This window comes from Hippocampus bargibanti, linkage group LG05 (assembly GCF_051943395.1).
Source record: "Hippocampus bargibanti isolate YZ-2025 linkage group LG05, ASM5194339v1, whole genome shotgun sequence".
Taxonomy (NCBI): Eukaryota; Metazoa; Chordata; class Actinopteri; order Syngnathiformes; family Syngnathidae; genus Hippocampus; species Hippocampus bargibanti.
Genome location: NC_142738.1, coordinates 7,762,361 through 7,784,482, shown reverse-complemented (window position 1 = coordinate 7,784,482; position 22,122 = coordinate 7,762,361). Strand labels below are relative to the sequence as shown.

Genomic DNA, 22,122 nt, shown 5'->3' with positions numbered 1-22,122 from the left:
TCCCCTTCCTTTTGATAGCGCATGTTGAATATTGCACGCTCAAAGATGACATTTTTCTTCACAACGAAGAAGTCTTGGAGTCCCCTCCGCACTTCTTGATACGTGCACCGTTGAACCTCCGTCAGATTCAACCCGCGTAAAATATCATCAGCCTCGTCACCCATGCAGTAAATAAGTGTGTTTACTTGATTTTCTTCAGAACTCGCTTTAAGGTTACTTGCCAGGCGAAATCTTTCAAATCTCCTGATCCATTTTTCCCACTCCTGCGGTTTTGAGAAGTCAAAGGGTTCTGGCGGCTGGATGTTGAACGTGGCGCACGGCCCCGCGGTGACGACTGGTCCCGCAGCCTGCTGTGCACCTCGCGCCATGGCTCCATTAGCCCGTGCCGATGTTCCATCCTCTACGTCGCTCATGTTGCCTTTTTCTCTCCGCCGCGTTTCCAAAATATCCTCTTCGCGCACACCACGTCAACTACAGGACTTCTGACACCATGTCGTGTTGTCAAATAAGGCACACGTGAGTCCAGCTGTGCGTTAACGTGGGTAACTCTTTATTTAGCCTCCAATGCTGTGCTTCTTCCCAGTCACTCCCCCTCCTGGTCCTTGGCGCCTCCTGCTGACGTCATCGCCCAGCGCCACTGATCTTGTCAACAATCACACCACATGTATGGCGTAAAAAAGTAACATTCTCTGATGCAGATTAAAGACACAAGACGAAAAAATAGAAATGTAAGACATGGCTTTAATTTTTCACTTTTGACAACAACAATGTTGATCTATAAAAATATGTCCTTTAATATGTACAATACTGTACAACACTTTAGTTTTACCATGCTTTCCAAATTGTTGTGAAATACAGTGCATTTTGTAAAAGATTTGATATGTGAACAAATACATGAGAGCAAACACAAAGCTAACGTGCGTTTATTCAAATTTTATTCCGTTTTTGAAGTGAAAACGCCGGCCCTTTTCTTCACAGCCAGCACAAAGTAAATGGTCAATTGGTCGTGGTTTAAACTATTTTAAATGTTAAATATGAAACAAATGAAGACAAATTAGTTATCCATGGATGTGCCGTTCTTGTTGTATCTTTTGTTACAGTTCATACACCCAAACTGTAGAGGGCGATAAACCTTAATCCTCTCGACAAAAAGTGGTCAAATGACATCCCGAAGAAAACATCTATGATGTCATAGCGTCGCACACTGACGTCGCTTGTCGCACTTCGACCTAACACTCGTAAGAATCACAGACGTTTAGAGAATAATGCTGTCATTGATACACTCTACTCTTACGAACAGACTAAGAAAAACTTGACGCAAACCCTAAGCTGATGTTTTCTCGCTGTAACGATTAATTTACTTCCGGTTACAGTGATAAACAGTTAGCCTCTGATTGTACACGAAGTTTTCATTGAGCGTTCATCACTCGAATATTTTATCAAACGACTATTAAAATACCCTGCCCCCCCAAAAAACGCATTCGCGGGGATTTATTGACACATCATAACTAAGATTCTACCACACGCTGAACTGTCGAAGTGTGAGTAAAAGATTTACAGACGTTTTTACTTTATTGTCGCACTGAGCTCTGATTTCTTTTAATCCGAAAGCTATTTCTACGGCCATAATATAAAGCAAGCAAGTCGGTGGTCTGACAATGATTTCGATGTTGTTTTCATTCAGGTGTGGTAACAATGGAGAATGGTGATGGAAAGGAGACATTGGAGGCAAAGGTGGTCCCTAAAACACAGCAGCTCTGTCGTTTCTTCTCTCAGGGAAGACGTTGTTACTTTGGGGCCAAGTGTAAATATTTGCACATAAGACAGGACTCAAGATATGTTCAGAAAGAATCAATCACGAGTCCTAGCCTGGGCGATGTCACATCCCTCCCCTCTGTGGGCCTGGAAGGCGATGGTGACATCCTCGCAGCAAAGCCCAAGGCGTCCTCAGGAATAGGACGCCGTGCCTGCCGCTACTTTTTATCCGGGCACTGCACGATGGAGGACAGGTGTCGCTTCTGGCATCCATCTCAGTTCCCCAAAATGGGGGAGCAAGCGGAATCAACAGAGCAGATAGGCTTTGTGCAAAGGAGAGCCCCTGCGCCTCGGCCTAACGTCCTCCAGGAGGTCAAACTGCGCGAGCTGACTAAGGAAGTTGGCGCACAGCTACGGGAGACCGAGATAAAGCAGCTGAAGAGGCGTTTTCCAAAAGATCGTCTTATAATTCAAGAGCGGAGCGATGGCAAGGTTACGTATTACAGGGTCACTATGGAAGCCACTGATCCAGACTGGGTAAATATCAAAGTCAAAGTCAAAGTATGACTTTATTGTTTAATCGTGTCTTGACATTCGCATGCACAACTCACCTATAACCAGCACAGGAACTGCTGATTCACTCTAAACTACAGTGATACCTCGGTTTACGAACCCCTTGGCTTACAAACTTTTCAGTTTACGAACGTTACATGTATGAAAATTTTACCTTGGCATACGAACTTTACCATGGGCATACAAACATTTTTCGTACACTGAGCTGCCTCAATGAGTGATGTGTCGTTCGCGAACGAGCCTGTTCTTCTAACAACAAAATGGCAGCCGACTGTTTTTGTCCTCTATTCCCGGGCCCCAGTCTTTGGTTAAAGCCACGTGATTAGTCAAGAACGCAGCAGTGAGGGGGAGGTGGTTTAAACATGAAAGAGAAAGACAGACGGCAGTGAGAGAGTTTCAACTTTGATAGTTCAAAGGAAGAGTGTAGACTGCAAGGTTAAAATATCCCATCAATCAGGCTCCACAAACAACCCGCACAAGCCATCTGTACACTTGATGCAAAAAGCTATCAACCCAGCTAAACAGAACACAATTGATGAGGAACTAGATACAATGATCACAGAGAAAGCACCTACAAGGGCTGATTCCTCAAAATGGTGAAAGAAGGTTACGTTCCTCATCAAGTGTTTAATGCTGATGAAACCGGCCACTCCATTCCATCAATGACCATCACAAAGGTCAATAAAATGACTATTATACAGTACAGTTTATTTCTTTAATTATAATAACATAACATATTTATTATACATAAAATAAGGTATATTTTGTGTAGTTTTAAGGCATAGAAAATTAGAAAGTAGAAAAGTATCTTTTATGGGACCTGGGAACGGATTATTCTCATTTTAATGGTTTCCTATGGGAAATTAATTTTTGGGATACACACTTTTTGCCTTAAGCACTCTGTCTGGGAACCAATTAAGTTCGTAAGCCAAGGTATCACTGTAGTTTGTATGATAAGTTGACATCTCCTCTAAACATATCAATTCTTATGCTCTTTGCAGCCGTTTGATTTGAAAGAAATTGACATCATGGTGAGCTTTCCAGACACATATCCACAAGAGGTAACGACCGTAACTTTTTAATACTACTCAGCAATCATATGATGACATCATAAAATACCACAACAGTTTTCATTCCATTACAGATTTTCACCCTTGAAATCCCATTGGATCAAGAGCTGCCTCTCGTGATGGGAAGGTATTAAAAGCAGCCTGTCAATGAACTGTCATATTTCAATGCTTTTGCTTTACTAAACGTTATGTTGTGCCTCTGTAGGCACGTGCAGCAAGCATCGCTCAAGTGGCTTCAGGCAAAGCACGCCACCAATCAACTACTCGGAAAAGTGGAGCTGCTCTTCCGACCCTTTTTACGCTGGCTTGATCGTAGTTTGGAGAAGCTTTTTACGGAGGGAGCCCGCCAGGTGTGTTCTACTTTACCGTGGAAATTTGAAAATAGATGCTTAAAATATGCTTCACTCATTCACTGCTACACAAATGCAACAATATGTCCACTCCAGTACCAGGGTTTTTGTCATTGTCACTCAAATTCCAGGACCCACAGACCCTTGCGCGACAATCAAAACAATGGCTTCAGATTCGGAGAAGATGCTTTCTTGTTACTCATCCAGTTATGAATATGATTGAAATAGTTATGAAGAGGAAAGCATAAATGTTTGCAATTGATTAAAGAAGTCCTTCCGCCTAATTTTGAGGCATCTGGACTCCAATGTAGCACCCAGAAAATGCACAAAATGGCGCCCAAGCTCCGTTGGAAATGGGCTGATTTGTCTCCTGGGAATTTGTGTCAACTAGTATCAAATAGTAGTGTTGGTGCAACACACAACGATTCACCATCGCGTTATTTGTTTTTTTCTTCTAATTTTGCCATCAACACGAAGTTTTCAGACCAAGCAAAGTACCCAAAATGCATTGTGTCGCTTTCTTGGTCAGGAGCGTTCCAGACGTGACGTCACGTCAGGCATAGTCATCAACTCCCTTCGATGGAGCTTGGACGCCCTGTTCTAGTGGCTTTTGGGTGCAACATCAAGGTTTTCAGACAAACAGTACAGCAAAATACATTGATGTGATGAAGGACTGCTACAATGTGTCTTTTTGTCGGTCAGGGAGGGGTCCTTTCGTGACGTCACGTACGGACTCGTCACCAACTCAAAAACAAGACTTCCTGAATATTCAGCGCGAGTCTTAAAACGTGTAATATAGCTATATGCGGTGAAATCTTTGTAAAATACGCTCAGTAGAAGTCATTTGAAGTGATTTTATAAATTATGGACACAACTTGTCCGGAGGCGTCGGTTGGTTGTCCTTTTAAGTGTACCAGTCAAGAGGCGAGCAACAGCATTCTGGACCAGCACTTACAGCTCGCCTTTTTTTCCGTCAAAACGTTGCCTTTTGTGCTGATGTTCTTTTTATTTTTTTGCAGTTGAAAAAGGACCTTGATTTACAAAAAGCCGGACTGCAGTTCATTCCCTACCGGGATCTCCAAGCAATTGTATGTGAAAAATCAGACAACAATCACTCGTCAGACACCAATACCGACGGAGCGCTGGCCTGCGATGTCACGAGAAAGTCCGAAGGTGACATGGCGGAAGAGGAAGGATTAAGGTGTGATGAAGAGCGGCGTGATGATGAGGACAAAGATGCTACTCATCTGGTAGAAAACATTAAGATCAGCAACGCCCGCAAAGGCACAGAAATGAGGCTGCTCGGCCTGACTCTGGGAGAGAACACGGCTACCGTCGTGGGCCTCAATATCACCGTTTGTCTTCAGTGCAACAGGTATCTGAACCTGATGACATCTGACACAAGAGCTGTATTAACTCATTCACTGCCATTCATGAATTTATTCGGGAATTGACAATACAGTGATACCTCGGTTTATGAACCCCTTGGCTTATGAACTTTTTGGTTTACGAACGTTAAATTTATGAAAATTTGACCTTGGCATACGAACTTTTTTCGGGATACACACAAAGCTGCCTCAATGAGTGATGTGTCGTTCGCGAACGAGCCCGTTCTTCTCACAACAAAATGGTAGCCGACTGTTATTGTCCTCTATTCCCCGCCCCAAGTCTTCGGTTAAAGCCACGTGATTGGTCAAGAACGCAGCAGTGAGGGGAGGTGGTTTAAACATTAAAGAGACAGGGAGACGACAGTGAGAGAGCTTCAACTTTGATAGTTCAAAAGCAGAGTATAGACTGCAAGGTTAAAATATCCCATCAATCAGGCTCCACAAACAACCTGCACAAGCCATCTACACACTTGATGCAAAAAGCTATCAACCCAGCTAAACAGAACACAATTGATCAGGAACTAGATACAATGATCACAGAGAAAGCACCTACAAGGGATCATTCCTCAAGATGGAGAAAGAAGAAGGTTACGTTCCTCATCAAGTGTTTAACGCTGATGAAACCAGCCACTCCATTCCATCAATCCATCAACGACCATCACAAAGGTAAATAAAACCACTTTATTATACAGTACAGTTTATTTCTTTAATTATAATACCATAGCACATTATTATACATAAAATAAGGTGTATTTTTTGATGGTTTTTTTAATGGTTTCCTATGGGAACTTAATTTTTGGGATACACACCTTTCGCCTTACACACTGTCTGGTAACCAATTAAGTTCGTAAGCCAAGGTATCACTGTAACCTCTTTTTTTCTGATGAAAGAACAGAGTCTAAGGTTTATAACATATTGAATGTTTATGTAGTCCTAAAACTAAATTTTCAGTGGGTCCTGGAATTCAAGTGACAATGACAAAAACCCTGGCACTGGACTGGACACATTTTTGCACATCTGCCAGTGAATGAGTTAATATTAACGTTATCAAAATATCGAAATTCTGGCACCGCCACCTCTGGATATTAGGAATATATATATAATATATAGCTCCTCGGATGAGAAGCGAAACGTCTGACACCTTCAAAGAAGTATTGATGACGGCTGAAGAAACCTTTTTATCAACGGACCACTCCTGTACAACTGAGAGCTTACACAGATGTATCAACTAAGACAATAGACCTCTACCAACTTTTAAGAATTTGTTCCAACTTCTGTCGTGCAGGTGTAAAGTGACGGCAGACCTGACGCTGAACGGGAAGACGACCTGCGTAGCTCATTGCGAGAAGTGCAGTGCGAGAATCACCGCAGCGTTCAGACCCTCCATGCTGCACCACTACAGTGACGTGTTGGGCTACCTGGACCTCCAAAACGCTGTTCCTACTGACCTGGTTCTTCAAGACTGCCATCTCACTGTGGGCTGCCTCAGCTGCTCACAAGAGAGCTTTGTTCAGGTACAGACTCACTAACCCGACAGCAATGTCATCCATCGCATTTCCCAAAACCCTCAATTGATCTTGTCTTTTCCAAATGTTTTTATTAGAACCTTTGCTATGGTCAAATCAAGGAGGTTAATTGTGAAAACTGCCATGGCAAGCTAAGTCTGTTGGCTGAGAGCACCAGATTCCAATACATTCAGCCAAGCAGGAACAAAACAGGTGAAAGCTCGCCAAAGTTCTCCCTCCCGAGTTCATTAGCCAAGATTTAAATTCTTATGCTGTACTAACAACTATAACAGTCTGACTATTGTGTACCCAACAAAATTATAACTCATTTTTTTCCCCGTGTTGTACTGACAGCTATTTCAGATGCATTGATTTTTGTATGTATTGAATAATACTTTTCATTGACCATGAATTACTATTTGTTTTGGATTGGATTAGCCATTATTTGTCTCGCAGTGGAGGAATTTACATTTCACAGCAGCAAAGTGATGAAAAGAAGAGGAAAGAAAAGAAAGAAGTAGAAAAATTAAATACAGGACCCCTGTAAAGGCAGCCACTCTCGAGGCGTCATCCTGAAGTCAAAACAACAACAAAAACTAAATAACAAATAATGTGACAATACAAAAGACACAGCGTGAATGGCTGCCGCTGCTCACCCGCATAAAAACAAAATATCCCGTGACTGTAAAGTGTCCTTGAGAGCTTTGATCGGCGCTTAGAAATTAAATGCATTATTATTAGTATCATTATTATTATTATTATTATTATTGAATCTTAAGCACTTTCTGCACCCTCTTTGTTGTATGAAGCAGTTTGAGATGAAAGACGAGATGATACAAATGTCCTTTTCACCAGTGGATCAGGGACGTCATGGTGGAATGTGCGCATCTGCTACAAGCTAAATGTTGAAAACAAACACAAATCTGTAGTATCCATTGATGAATAAAGATTGTCTCACATCTCCTGTCCCACACGTAAATCCGCTTCAATTCCAAGCTGCGACAATTCCACATGAATAAAGCGGGGCTGTGAAAATGCTTCCCATGACAGGCACAAAAAAGCACAATGTTCCCCGGGCTGTCCAGCGATGACATGACAGTCAAATGGCACTAACATTCCTCCCAAATCAAAAACAGTGCTGGCATATTGGTGCTGCCGAAAATATGTCCATAATATAATTGCAAAAATAATTTCTATCAACACGTTATCAAGATGAAAGATATAAACGCAGTGATAAAATAAAAGAAATAGTATTTTTTTATGCATGACCACATTTTTATTATTTGCTTCTTTTAATTGTTTTGTATAGTGGTTTACAACTACACTGCATCAAACTAACAGACATTTTGTGTTTTTTATATGTACAGGTGTAAGTGCTTCGACTGTTAATTTGAAGACTGTAAGAGATCCCGCTGTTCAAAAAGGCAAACCGTTACCGGAAAATGGAGCATGCAAGCATTACAAACAGAGCCATCGCTGGCTCAGGTATTACTTTATTTTGTTTTAATATTTTGTTTCTGAAGGTTGGGCTTACATTAGCTAGCTGGCAATCTATTAGCTATCAGATATATAGCTTGCTATCTATTAGCTATCTATCCATCTAGCTAGCTATCTATTTGATATCTATTAGCTAGCTAGTTAGTTGGCTATCTATGAGCTATCCATCCAGCTAGCTAGCTACCTATTACCTATTAGGGGAGGTGGTTTAAACATTAGAGACAGGCAGACGACAGTGAGAGTTTCAACTTTGATAGTTCAAAAGCAGAGTGTAGACTGCAAGGTTAAAATATCGCAACAATCAGGCTCCACAAATAACCCGCACAAGCCATCTGTACACTTGATGCAAAAAGCTATCAACCTAGCTAAACAGAACTCAATTGATGAGGAACTAGATACAATGATCGCAGAGAAAGCACCTACAAGGGATCATTCCTCAAGATGGAGAAAGAAGAAGGTTACGTTCCTCATCAAGTGTTTAATGCTGATGAAACCCGCCACTCCATTCCATCAAGCCGTCAACGACCATCACAAAGGTAAATAAAACGACTTTATTATACAGTAGTTTATTTATTTAATTATAATACAATAGCACATTTATTATATGTAAAATAAGGTATATTTTGTGTAGTTTTAAGGCTTAGAAAATTAGAAAGTAGAACATTATGTTTCATGGCGACCTGGGAACGGATTATTCTCATTTTAATGGTTTCCTATGGGAAATTAATTTTTGGGATACACACTTTACACCTTACACACTCTGTCTGGGAACCAATTAAGTTCATAAGCCAAGGTATCACTGTACTTACTATTTTGACGATTTTGGATTCATTGCTTTTATTGGAAAACGTCATTTTCATTATGAACGCGTAAACCGGAATGGGATAATGAAAAGCGTAGTTTTGACTGCAAAACCGGAGTAGTTGGCAGGTATGCTCTTTCTGCATTTGTTTTTTTTTAAACACAAGTGTACATATGTCTCTCTCTCTCTCTCTCTCCACGTGATATCGAGGTTCCCGTGTTGCGGCCGAGCTTACCCTTGCGACATATGCCACGACGCAGACCAGGTCCATCCGATGGAGCTCGCCAACAGGATGATCTGTGGCTACTGCGCCAAAGAACAGGTGAGCTCGGGTGGATGATGCCAGAACACCCCAAAATTGTCTCCCGATCGCATTTGGTTTGGCGTTCTTACAGCCTTACAGTAACGGGAAGCCATGCGTCAGCTGTGGCAATATGATGACCAGAGGTGCGCATACCAGCCACTGGGAGGGAGGACTGGGCTGCAGGAGTAAAATGAAAATGTCAAGGTAGTTTGAAATCACATTGTAAGGATTTTGTCAACAGATTATATTGTTTTTTTCTTTACAGAAACGATCGTCAAAAGTACGCCAACACCAACAAGACGATTTCAAAGAAGGCCAGTGAAAAGAAGTAGCTTGATTTGTAACTTTGTGAACAAGCAAAAAAAAAAAAAAAAACATTAAATTCAATGAGTTTCAAATTTCCTCCAATAAATCATGTTCTAATGATAACTCGGTGTGACAGTGATTGACTGTGTTTTGTCAGTTTTTAAGAATTTTAATAACTTGTTTCAAAAAATGTCTGTGGTTTATCATCATAATACATTTCATTTCTAAGCGCCTTTCAAAACTCTCAAGGTCACATTTCAGTCACGGGATAAGTTTATCTCAATCTTTTAACACGTGGTACTGTCGCGCCTTGGAATTGAAGCGGATTTACGTGGGACAGGAGATGAGACGGTCTCTTTTCGTCAATGCTTCAGCTTTGAGTGCTTTCGACATTTTAGCTTGTAGCAGATGTGCACATTTCACCATGATGTCCCTGATCCACAGGTGAAAAGGACGCTTTGATCCTCTCATCTAGAACTGCTTCATATAAGAGGGTGCAGAAAGTTCTTAAGATTGAATAATAATAATAATTTCATTTATAAGCGCCTTTCAAAACTCTCAAGGACACTTTACAGTCACAGGATATTTTTATCTGCGGGTGAGCAGCGGCAGCAACACGCGCCAGCGTTCACTCAACACTGACTGTCTTTGTGTCGTCATATTTGTTATTCAGGTTTTTTTTTTACTTCAAGATGGGACCGCGTTTCATAAAAAAATATGTGGTTTATCTCTATCTTTTAATGTATGTGGTACTGTCGCGGCTTGGAATTGAAGTGGATTTACGTGGGACAGGAGATGTGAGACGGTCTCTTTTCATTAATGGATGCTACAGCTTCGTGTTTGCTTTCAACATTTAGCTTGTAATAGACATGCACATTTCACCGTGACGTCCCTGATCCACTGGTGAAAAGGACGTGTTGATCCTCTCATATAGAACTGCTTCATACAACAAAGAGGGTGGATAAAGTGATTAAGTGACTGTTTTTTTGTTGTCATATTGTGATTTAGTTTTTTTGGTTGTTGCTCTCACGCAGCAAGAGTGACTGCCTTTACAGCAGGTCCTGTATTTTGTTTTTCTACGTCTTCTTTCTCTCTTCCTTCCATAACTTTACAGCTGTGAAATGGAAATTCCTCCACTGCGAGACTAATAAAGACTAATAAAAATCCAATCCAAGTTTTGGAAGAAAAAAAAAAAACAATCTAGTTCACTTTACCAAAAAAACAAATGAAAAAACTAATTAAAAAAAGTTATTTTGCAGCACATGAGTGAGTTGTGCTATTGAATAGTTAATCTTTTTGGCTTGAGTGTGTTGACACTAAACCCCATGAGCCAAACCCTCACACTCAAAAGGATTTTCCAGGCTTGTGCGTCCATAAACATCAGCGGTTCGTCAATATGTTAAACATCAGCGAGGTGCTTCTGTGTCCTCTCACCGACAACCGTTGCGATCATCTGCTCCAGCCTCTCTGGAACCATCTCCTTGTCCACCATCGCCATCTCATCTCGTCTCCTCTATTCCCGGTGCTGCTTGCTTTTTCCAGTTACATCATCTTCAGCACACCTTTCGCAGTGATGGACCTGCTGGGAGAAAGAGCGCCTTTGTTTCACAAGTTCAAGATCCAGCCGGGAAAGCGGCCCACGCTCAGAATGATGGCGAGGAGTTTCCGCACGAGTCTTTTTAATCATCTTTTCTTCGTCCTGCCGAGTGTGGCGGTAAGCATGTTCGTCTTACCTCTGCCGGCGTTGCCTCAGGAAGCTCCGACGCTCCGTGAGGTCTTTGTGGACGGCTTAGCTCTTCTTCTTCTTTTTGACACTCAGTACTACATATGGCATGTTGTGCATCACAAGAACGTGCAGTTGTACCACTACATCCACGCCATTCACCATGAAAACTCCGCTCCCTTTTCTTGGTCCACCGAGCAGCTCAGCATCCCAGAACTGATGACGGTGGGACTCTGGAGTAACCAGGACCCCGTTCTGCTTAAGTGTCACCCGTTGACCACTTGGTGCATTACGGTGCTTAGTATCTGGATGTCGGTGGAGGATCATATTGGCTATGATCTACCGTGGGGCCTCAATCGCATAGTTCCATTCGGTTTGTTGGGAGGAGCGCCTGCTCATGATATGCACCATCAGAGACCCAACAGAAACTACGCTCCTTTTTTTAGCCATTGGGACAGAATTTTTGGCACTGCTGTCCAACTAAGAAAAAAACAATGACATGTAAATATGTTGTGTTGTGCAATATATGCAATTGTGGGTTTAACTGCATATGTAGTGTTTGTGTATGTGTTAAACAGTGCATTATGTTTCTATATTATTGTTTCATATCTGGCTGTGGCAATTTGGTCACCAGGTGGCAGTATAATTATTAGTACAGTGATACCTCGGTTTTCGACCATAATTTGTTCCAGAAACCTGTTTGAAAACCGATTTGTTCAAAAACCGAAATGGGACTTTCCATTATAATCAATGTAAAAAAAAATAATCTGTTCTAAGTCCGGACAACAACTGCTTTTTTTTAATCTTTATTGAACAATACTAATCTGTCCGCTAACAATGGACGCTACACGAGGTAGCGCCTCACCAAACACGACTGCTTTGTTTATCTTTATTCAACAATACTAAAACGTCTGCTCAGAATGTAATGCTACATGAGGCTAACAGTTCGATTTGCATGGATCTCAACCAGACACGTCTGCTTTTTATGAATCGTGATTGAACAATATAAACAACGTTGACTCACAATGGAAAGCTACACGAAAATAACATCCGATTTGCGGAGATCTCAACCAAACACGTCTGCTTTTTCGTAAAAAAAAAAAAAGCTATTCAACAATACTAATGTGCCGGTTACAATGAGGAAGGTACGACACGAGGACGTCAGGTATATGGAAGCGGAGGGTAATCGAGTGGTGCATTGCGGTGCGCTCAGTTTGGTTGAGAACCGAATTTCGGTTGTAGACGGGGCATAAAAAAAGCCACAATTTTTGGTTGAAAACTGTATTGGATGGGAACTGGGACGTTCGAAAACCGAGGTTTGACTGTATTATGATTATTGTGCCGGTCCCAAGCCCGGATAAATACAGAGGCTTCTGTCAGGAAGGGCATACGACGTGAAAGCTTGGCCAAAACAAAAGATGTGAATCAAACCTCTGAAGATGAAGGACACTGATTCGCTGTGGCGACCCCTAGAAGGGAAAAGCCCAAAGGAAAATAAGATTATTATGAAAACAATGTAGCATTCCATTTGACCACAGCCAATGACTTAATAATATTAGTCATTTTCTTTGCAGAGGATAAAGAACATTTTCGAGTATTGGTATATCGCACCATCTGAGTTACTTCCGGGTTCAGTGAAGCCAGCTAGCTAGCTTGTTATCTAGCTAGCTAACTTTCTATCTATTTGAGTTATTCAATGCTGAGTGAACGCTGGGGCGTACGGCGGCCGCTGCTCACCCACAGGAAAAAAAAAACCTTATCCTGTAACTGTAAAGTGACCTTGAGAGTTTTGATAGGGGCCTAAAAATGAAATGTATTATTATTATGGTATAATCTAATATATGCTTTAAGCATGACAACACTCGCAGATAATGAATATACTATTCATTAGGCCTTCTTCGGAGTTTTATGTGACATGTTAACATTCACTGCCAGACGATGTGAAAAAAATGTGTCCACTCCAGTGGCAGGGTTGTTGTCATTGTCACTTGAATTCCAAGACCCACACAATATTGAGTTTTAGGACTACATAAATAAACATCCAATGCAGGATAAAAACCTTAGACTCTCTCTTCTTTCATCATACAAAAAGAGTTAATTCCTAAATTATATGGGTCTGGAGTTATATGAGCTTGAAATGAGGGTGGCTGTTCAAAATACAGTGCAATACATACATATTGGTTTATATAGCGCTTTAGCAACAACGGAAGCCGGAACAAAGCGCTAACATGGACAAAAGGCAAATGCTGCCCCCTCGTGGGAGGGAAAAACATTGCCCTTTATCGGCACCCAAGCATGAAAAAAAAAAAAAACAAAACTCAAACAAATTCGAGAATGGCGCTGTCATATTTTTAATTTCCATATAAATTTGTGAATGACAGTGAATGAGTTCATTTAACAACCTTGATGACAAGGTTAAAAGTTTGCTTGAAAATATGCATGTAGTTGTCTTTTTGGTGTATAGGTTGACAGTAAACATTATTAGTAGCATTCAAAGGCTTGAAGTTTTTTTAACAGTGTTCATACGATCAAATCGCTGCTCAAATCAAAAAAAAGTGCCGGATGACGTCAATTAACTCGAAAAAAAAAAAAAAGTCAGGACACTCGTAACACAAGGCAACAGCACTGTAATGCGTCCCCCTTTATTGCTTAGTTACATAAACTCCACAAGATGGCGTCAAAGCACCGTCTAATGATCGAAAAGTAGCGGAAGTTCTCAAACAGACAACGCTTTTCACATTATTGTCATTATTTATGAAGAATTAGGAAAAAAAGAAATAAGGGTTGTGTTGTGGTAGGGGGTGCTACTAGTGAAGCGCTTGTCTCAAAAGAAAAAGTTGAATGTTGCTAATCACTCTTATTGTGACACAACAGCGTCGAGATGTGGACAACAGGAGTGACAATTCCATCTAAATCAGTACTTTGTATGAAATGATTCAATCTAAACTGCGAAAAACTACCACTAATACAGTTTCTCTAAATGTATTCAGTGTTTCGAGTTAACATCTGAGTTACAACTGGGTTCCGTTCCCACAAAATGGTTGTAAATCAAAGGGTCGGAAGTCAAAATCCATTCAAAATAGCCGACAGGAAAGTATACGATGTCAATCTGTTGTTTTTAAGCAAAGTTTTCTATTGAATACTATTATATAACAAACTTTACAGTTCATTTATAAATTGTATTACTTTTTGTGTCGTTTTTATCATTTTCTATTTCATATTATTGATTTTTATTACTGTATAACTGTACCTGTAATGTATACAAAACTGTACAGTTCATTTATAAATATTATACTTACCCTGCTAACGGCCAGAAGAGGGACTCAGGCGGACGCCGAAGGAAAAAAAAAAAAGCAGTGTACAGTACTACAGGAGATGTAGCCGAGACGGTATCTGCATTGTATAACTACTGTATTGAGTGTAGTCACGCAGTAGATTGCTGTGCGAGTGTGTGACGTGCTGGCTGGCCAAAATTGTAGTACGCGTTGCCGGCTGCTTCCGCGTTGTGGTGCCAGGTGTAGGAAAAAAAAAACACGGTCTGACGGTCGTGGTCGTCAATACGGGTGGTCGTAATTCGGATGTTGTAAATATCAACATCATATAAATATACAGTAAAGTCTCGTTATATCGATATCGGATATATCGATAGTCCCGGTTATATCGATACTGTATCTATGCACGCACGGAGAAAATTACATGCAAACAGGGTCGGATATATCGATAGTCCCGGTTATATCGATATTTTTTCGGACTCCCTTGAATATCGATATAACGAGACTTTACTGTATATAACAACAAAAATGGCCGGCTTGTTTAGGTCCTCTATTCCTCGCCCCCAGTCTTGAGTTAAAGCCACGTGATTGGTCAAGAACGCAACTGTGAGGAGCGTGGGGTTTACAGATAGAGAGTGAAGCCGTTCTCAAAAAAGAAAATGGCTGCCGACTTTTTTGGTCCTCTATTCCCCGCCCCGAGTCTTCGGTTAAAGCCACGTGATTGGTCAAGAGCCCAGCAGTGAGGGGAGGTGGTTTAAACATTAAAGAGACAGGCAGACAACAGTGAGTTTCAACTTTGATAGTTCAATGGCAGAGTGTGGACTGCAAGGTTAAAATATCCCATCAATCAGGCTCCACAAACAACCCACACAAGCCATCTGTACACTTGATGCAAAAAGCTATCAACCCAGCTAAACAGAACACAATTGATGAGGAACTAGATACAATTATCACAGAGAAAGCACCTAAAAGGGATCATTCCTCAAGATGGAGAAAGAAGAAGGTTACGTTCCTCATCAAGTGTTTAATGCAGATGAAACCGGCCCCTCCATTCCACCAAGCCATCAACGACCATCACAAAGGTAAATAAAACGACTTTATTGTACAGTAGTTTATTTCTTTAATTATAATACCATAGCACATTTATTATACATAAAATAAGCTATATTTTGTCTATTTTTAAGGCTCAGAAAATTAGAAGGTAGAAAATTATGTTTTATGGAAACAGATTATTCTCATTTAAATGGTTTCCTATGGGAAATTAATTTTTGGGGATACACACTTTTCGCCTTACACACACTGTCTGGGAACCAATTAATTTCGTAAGCCAATGTATCACTGTACTTACTATTTTGACGATTTAGGATTCATTGCTTTTATTTTATTTATCCCACCATTTTGAATGACTGAAGATTGAATTACATTGACGCCATCATTCTTTGCTTCTGCTTGCTGAATGTGCATTAATAACAAACATTAGGAGTCATCAGTATATTTGTTTGCTGACTCATGTGGGGGGCGGGACATTCCGGTCATTAAAACATGTGATCATGTAAACTCTTTTTCATCATGATCTTACATAAGTCCAAATCTTTACAAGCGAATAAATCATTCATATTATCTGAACAATGTGAGGGAAACAACGTCGGCTTTAGAAGGTTGTGTACGGGTCAAGCACACCGTTGGAAAGAATTAAGGACATTGTGTTCCTGCTTGAAGGGAGATTTCGTTGGATCAAATCTTCATGACTAACTTTCAGTGAAAGTACAGAAAGCAGGAACGGGAAAAAAGTTCCTTTGTAAATAATGCCGAGTTGAGGTTTCCAATTTAAAAACAACTCTATTTTAATGGATGGCATTTCCATCAAAGGAGACTTTTATTTAAATATTGTACAAACATGTTGGAAATCTGACCCGTGTTCTCTGCCGGGTGCATTTTGCTGTAGCTGATGAACTGCCGCCGGAATTTACGCAGCTCGGCCATGTTGACGGTTCTGGTCAGCTGGATGTTTAACTTCTGGTTAAGGACTTGCAGATTGAGTAATGACGTTGTAAATACTCAGTCAAAATCAGCCACGACGCAAGTCAAGTGATTTGGGATATGAAAGGATTTGGTTTAAAATCAAACATGTAGCGGCTTGGAATTGAAGCGGATTTACGTGGGACAGGAGATGTGAGACAGTTCCTTTTCGTCAACGGATGATACAGCTTTGTGTTTGCTTTCAACATTTAGCTTGTAGCAGACCTGCACATTTCACCATGACGTCCCTGATCCACTGGTGAAAAGGACGCTTTGATACTCTCATCTAGAACGGCTTCATACAACAGAGTGCAGAAAGTGCTTAAGATTGAAGGACTGTCTTTGTATTGTCATATTTGTTATGTAGGTTTTTTTTTTTTTTGTTGTTTTGACTTCAAGATGAGACCGTGTTTCATAAAAATCTTTCAATCTCAATCTTTTAATTGTGGTACTGTCGCAGCTTCGAATTTAAGCGGATTTACGTTGGACAGGAAACGTGAAACAATTTCTTTTTGTCAATGCTACAGTTTCGTGCTTGCTTTCAAAATTTAGCTTGTAGCAGACGTGCACATTTCACCATGACGTCCCTGATCCACTGGTGAAAAGGACAATTTGATCCTCTCCTCTTTGATCACGAACTGCTTCATACAACAAAAAGGGTGCAGAAAGTGCTTAAGATTGAATGACTGCTCGTGGCTTTGTGTTGTCATATTATTTGTTATTTCGGGTTTTTTTTGTTGTTGTTGTTGTTATGACTCCTTCAAGATGGCGCCGCAAGAGTGGCTGCCTTTATAGCAGCTCACGTATTTTGTTTTTCTACTTCTTCCTTTCATCACTTTGCTGCTGTGAAATGGAAATTTCTCCACTGCAAGACTACTAAGGGCTAATCCAATCCAGAAGCAAATGTAATCGTGACATTTTCTTTTTTTCTAGTTGCCAATCAGAACCAAGAAATTATAATTTGCTTGATACATGGCTGAACGTGTTATTTTTGCAGAGGTTTAACTGGTATCAATTATGAAATTAACCATTTCATAATCATTCTTGGGATGATTCTTCAGACAAGTCAGTTATCACACCATCTCTCCACAGGTGGTGAAGCTTCATGTGTCAACAAAATGCTATGAGGTGAACAACTATATATGTGGCCTACCTGCAGACAAACTATAAACATCCTGACATTTTTATGCGACTTGTTACCCCCCCCCCAAAAAGGATATTTTCTCAGTCGCTCCCGGAACTGAAATGCTGTCTCCAGGAACACTTGTCTTCTGTGCATTGAAAATGGCCTGAAAAAAAGGGAAGAAAATTAATTCATTGGCAATGACACTACAAATTAACTCAGACTGAGTCATTCGACACTTTTTTGATTTGAGCAACTGTTTGGTACTATGAACACTGTTTTAAAAAAAAAAAGCCTTCAAGCCTTTGAATGCTACTGATATCAACATTTACTGTCAAACTATACACCAAAAAGAGAACTATCTGTGTATTTTTAAGCAACCTCTTATCCTTATCATCAAGTTCATTAAATTAACTCATTCACTGCCATTCACAAATTCATACGGGAATTGAAATTAGAACTTTACCGAATTAGTTCAGATTTTGCTTTTTTTCATGCTTGTGTGCTGATAAAAGTGCTGGCCAGACTTCTGGCAATGTTTTTTTTTTCTTTTCCACAAGGGGCAGCATTTCCCCTTTTTCCATGTTAGCGCTTTGCTCCAGCTTCAGCTGTTGTTAAAGCACTATATAAACCATAAAGTAAGCATTACATTGTATTTTGGACAGCCACCCTCATTTCAAACTTATATTACTTCAGAACCGTATGATTTAGGAACTATTTTTTTTCCTGATAAAAGAAGATAGTCTAAGGTTTCTAATGTTTTATTGAATGTTTATGTAGTCTTAAAACTCAATATTTTGTGGGTCTTGGAATGAGTGAAAACGACAAAAACCTTGGCATTGGAATGGACACATTTGTGCACATGTCTGGCAGTGAATGAGTTAAGAGAATGAGAAAAAAATATTCTTCAGTGGCAGTAATTGGTTGGATTTCTATTGAAATATATGAATGTCACCAGCAGTGAATGAGCGGGGTTCGCAAATGGCAAGGATTGGGCCAAATGCGAGCATTTCACTTAACTTAAGCATACCAATCCGCTCAGAAGATGATAAGAAACGGTGTACCTGCTCAGTGTTTACAATCACAAGTCCTTATATGTGTGATTACGCCTAATTTAGACCGTCACATGGATTCTAAGACCAGAGAATCTAAAACGTACCATTAACACATCCTGCGTGGTCTTGTCTAACTCGTACAGGAAGTTTGCAGATGAGAGTGGTTGCTGAAGAGACACAGACAATGTTACTGCACTTATATCAGTTGAAAAAAACAAAATTGTACGTATCCAATTTCAATGAAGTTGAGATGTTGTGTTTAAGAACAACCGACGCCCCCGGACATTTTGTGTCCATAATTTGTAAAATCACTTCAAATTACTTCTATTGAGCGTATTTTACAAAGATTCCACCGCATATAGCTATATTTTACGTTTTAAGGCTTGCGCTGAATATTCAGGAACTCTTGTTTTTGAGTTGGTGACGATACCTACCGTGAAGTCACATCTGGAACGCCCCTGACCGAGAAAGCGGCACACAATGCATTTTGGGTACTTTGTTTAGTCTGAAAACTTCGTGTTGATTCGTGTTGATGGTGAAATTAGAAGGAAAACACATAACGCGATGGTGAATCGTTGTATGTTGCGCCAAGACTACTATTTGATACTAGCTGACACAAATTCCCAGTAGACAAATCAGCCCATTTCCAACGACTTGGGCGCCATCTTGTGCATTTTCTGGGACGCTACATTGCAGTCCATACTACTCAAAATGACACGGAAGGACTTCTTTAATCGATTGCAAACATTTATGCTTTCCTCTTCAGAACTATTTGAATCAGATTCATAACTGGATGAGTAACAAGAAAGCATCTTCTACGAATCTGAAAGCCATTGTTTTGATTCTAGAGCAAGGCAAGACGTCTTGCCGTGACATCACGAACAAGGGGGCGGGACCTTTTGAAACTGGCCACTTCTGGGTTCAATTTGAAGTAGTTTTTGGACACTTTAACTCATTTTTATTGGTGTTTTGCATTTGAGTAAAAATATCATCCTGCGTGTTTTGGGTATTTTAGATGCGATAAAACTTTTTTCTGATGTCAGTTAGGAAACAAAAAAATGGTGTCGGTTGTCCTTGAACTCAACTCACCTCAACTGCATTTATAGAGCACTTTAAAACACAGACAAAGATATTTCCTTTTTTTCCTTCTCATTCTTAATGTGTACCTTACACTTTGAGTGGATTGGTTGGGTGGCGGTGCTTTCCTTTTGAATAGCGCGTCTGCGATGGCATCAAATGGTAGCGCGTCATCTTGGAGGATGTTGAAAAGCGGACTGTCCCAGCGGTTTCTGGAGTCTGGCGCTTCAAACCGCAGAATTAATGCATCCAAGCTGCAGATAATAGGTTCAATGTCAATATACTCGTAATGCTTTGTCTGCTAAGACTTTTGAGACGTGAATATGTTGTTGATGCGAATGGATTTGGATTTACATGTCTTGTGTGTACTGCTCCTCTGCATCTCTGCTGGTGTTCCACGTTGAGCTCACTTCATCTGACGTTAAACAATACACCTTAAAAGAATCGTTTTTACATCATTTGCACTGCTTTTTTTTAAATTGGCATCGTGTGAATCTACTTACCAGGCAGTGTGGTGTCTGTGCATGTTTAATGAGACAGAAAAGCTCATAACGGTAGCCTGCAATATATTATGGTGAAAAGGTTTTCATGGGTAAAGTTGGACATGTATAGTTTATATGAACTGACTCAAGTCATATTATCCATTACCTTTAATATAATTTAAGGAATCTAAAATTACAATGTCTTCCTTGTTGACTTTCCTGTATAACAAGAGCACACATTAAAAAGGTCAGAGAGAATGAAAAAAAAGTATCACTTGAGCACCCACCTCTCCACTTCAGCTTTCAGTGCAGCTCGGACCTGTTTTTCCTTTTGAGAATCTGCAACAAGCAACCACGCTTATTTCATACAAACATGTGCATTTGTATTAGATTTTGAAGCCATATCCAAAGATGTTTCTTCTCTCTCCCTTTCTTTTTTAAGACAAACAAGACATAAATGTGCTCGAATATTAATAACACAAACCACGGAAATCATAATTAATAAATCATCATCGTAAAATTACATACATGTTAAATCTAACGATTTGGTGGGGTTATTCTTAATTTTGACCACAATACTCACGTTATAAAGCGACTATTGACACAATACAGACAGTTCATTTGAACGGTGAAACAAAAGAAAATGTAAACAAAAATACATTTTTATACGAATTGAATGTATAAAGAATGAACGCTTCTTTGTCTTTTATTTAGTTCTAATGTACACTATTATAACGCTCACCACAGACACGAGTACGAAAATGTCCAGATTAATGATTCCGGGAACTAATAAAATTAGATTGTTTGGTTTGGTTCAGTGGAAAAACACTTCAATAATATATTTAGTTGTAGTAATGTTGTTGCCAAATGACTGCGTTTTAAAAAAAGGACACGAAAAAGTGTCGTTCAAATTCACGACTTTCCCTAACTTTGTATGCAGTATATTACGCTGCTGCGAAAACCAAGACCTCACGTCATTTTAACATTCATTCATTGACAAAACGGCTACATAAATACCAACATAAAGCTATATTATATTGCATATTATTACAATTCCCACGATCGAATATTGTTCGAGCGGCTAGCTTAATACATGCCTGCATACACAGCATTCTTCTCAGCGGCTAAAGGTGAGTCTCCCACAATGTGAACTTTTCTGTCAGTGTTTTGTTCGAAATAACCTTTCAATTCCTCCGCTCGTCGAGTTTTACCACTGCACGGATAACCACATATCACTATTAAAGGCATGACTTTAAATTTTGGAGTTGAGATAGCCACACGAGGCAGTGTTGTGGTGTGTCATATTTCAACTACAACCCGGATGTGATAACTAAAACGATTTTGTTTTGGCCAAAAGGTGGTGCTAATAAAAAAGAGGGTTTTTTTGGTGATGAATTAAGTCAATAAATTACTTATCGAACTAAAATTCATTCTGAAATAAAATGAGACAGAACCCAATTATTTCATTAAAGATCCGTGCAAATTCCACATAGAATTTACGGCGACGAATAACATGAATGACAAACAACAAAAGTCCTGCTCTCCAAAATGTTTGCTTTGCATTATTAAATTGTTATTTAATTAAAATGTATTTGCTTCTGCTCTCCAGGCTGGAGACAAGTAGTTAAAGTGGGGAAGGATGGTCTCAATATTTTAATAAAAATAAATCACCATTCTGGTGTCATTTGGTGTCAATGGGATGCCGCATCAAATATTCCATCTTTCTTATAATGATCAAATAGTGTTGATACCAATCACCAGTGTTTGAAAAAATGTCTGCCCGGAGGCCCGGGGCATAAAACTTTCCAAACGTCTCAGCCC

General features: G+C 40.0%; 3 protein-coding genes across 6 annotated transcripts; 2 read left to right on the top strand and 1 right to left on the bottom strand.

The window, feature by feature from the left end:
- The first annotated feature begins 837 nt into the window (after positions 1 to 837).
- On the top strand, positions 838 to 9,673 carry LOC148897699 (uncharacterized). Its single transcript, XM_088996255.1, has 12 exons — positions 838 to 1,238; positions 1,685 to 2,292; positions 3,330 to 3,389; positions 3,473 to 3,525; positions 3,604 to 3,748; positions 4,768 to 5,123; positions 6,422 to 6,650; positions 6,740 to 6,854; positions 8,009 to 8,126; positions 9,151 to 9,262; positions 9,336 to 9,448; positions 9,510 to 9,673. The coding sequence occupies exons 2-12, from the start codon at positions 1,696 to 1,698 to the stop codon at positions 9,574 to 9,576; spliced, it is 1,965 nt and encodes a 654-aa protein (XP_088852381.1). The 5' UTR covers positions 838 to 1,238; positions 1,685 to 1,695; the 3' UTR covers positions 9,577 to 9,673.
- Positions 9,674 to 10,946: 1,273 nt separating this feature from the next.
- On the top strand, positions 10,947 to 11,786 carry ch25hl1.1 (cholesterol 25-hydroxylase like 1, tandem duplicate 1). The gene has a single exon (XM_088996260.1). It carries the CDS (start codon positions 10,947 to 10,949, stop codon positions 11,769 to 11,771), a length of 825 nt encoding a protein of 274 aa, XP_088852386.1. The 3' UTR covers positions 11,772 to 11,786.
- An 816-nt stretch (positions 11,787 to 12,602) lies between these two features.
- kti12 (KTI12 chromatin associated homolog) lies at positions 12,603 to 21,606 on the bottom strand. 4 transcript variants are annotated; one of them, XM_088996257.1, is made up of 10 exons: positions 21,399 to 21,606; positions 20,589 to 20,640; positions 20,468 to 20,520; positions 20,323 to 20,378; positions 20,174 to 20,253; positions 19,914 to 20,073; positions 18,847 to 18,909; positions 17,785 to 17,853; positions 16,459 to 16,552; positions 12,603 to 12,742 (listed from the first exon to the last, which is right to left on the bottom strand). In XM_088996257.1, exons 1-10 carry the CDS (start codon positions 21,547 to 21,549, stop codon positions 12,699 to 12,701), a joined length of 822 nt encoding a protein of 273 aa, XP_088852383.1. In that variant the 5' UTR covers positions 21,550 to 21,606; the 3' UTR covers positions 12,603 to 12,698. The 4 variants fall into 4 exon arrangements, 3 of the variants coding, with proteins under 3 accessions (XP_088852383.1, XP_088852382.1, XP_088852385.1); XR_016114955.1 differs by having other exon boundaries at positions 12,717 to 12,742; positions 16,459 to 16,556; positions 17,787 to 17,853; XM_088996256.1 differs by lacking the exon at positions 12,603 to 12,742 and having other exon boundaries at positions 15,912 to 16,552.
- Positions 21,607 to 22,122: the final 516 nt, after the last annotated feature.

Excerpts from the sequence above, each read along its gene's own strand:
- LOC148897699 (XM_088996255.1), top strand. The coding sequence starts at position 1,696 with ATGGAGAATGGTGATGGAAAGGAGACATTGGAGGCAAAGGTGGTCCCT. Across the intron at positions 3,526-3,603 it reads CTGCCTCTCGTGATGGGAAG|GCACGTGCAGCAAGCATCGC; the intron begins GTATTAAAAGCA and ends GTGCCTCTGTAG. Across the intron at positions 6,855-8,008 it reads GCCAAGCAGGAACAAAACAG|GTGTAAGTGCTTCGACTGTT; the intron begins GTGAAAGCTCGC and ends TTATATGTACAG.
- ch25hl1.1 (XM_088996260.1), top strand. The coding sequence starts at position 10,947 with ATGTTAAACATCAGCGAGGTGCTTCTGTGTCCTCTCACCGACAACCGT.
- kti12 (XM_088996256.1), bottom strand. The coding sequence starts at position 21,549 with ATGCCTTTAATAGTGATATGTGGTTATCCGTGCAGTGGTAAAACTCGA. Across the intron at positions 20,379-20,467 it reads TTCCTTAAATTATATTAAAG|GCTACCGTTATGAGCTTTTC; the intron begins GTAATGGATAAT and ends AATATATTGCAG. Across the intron at positions 17,854-18,846 it reads CCACGCAGGATGTGTTAATG|GCCATTTTCAATGCACAGAA; the intron begins GTACGTTTTAGA and ends CCTTTTTTTCAG.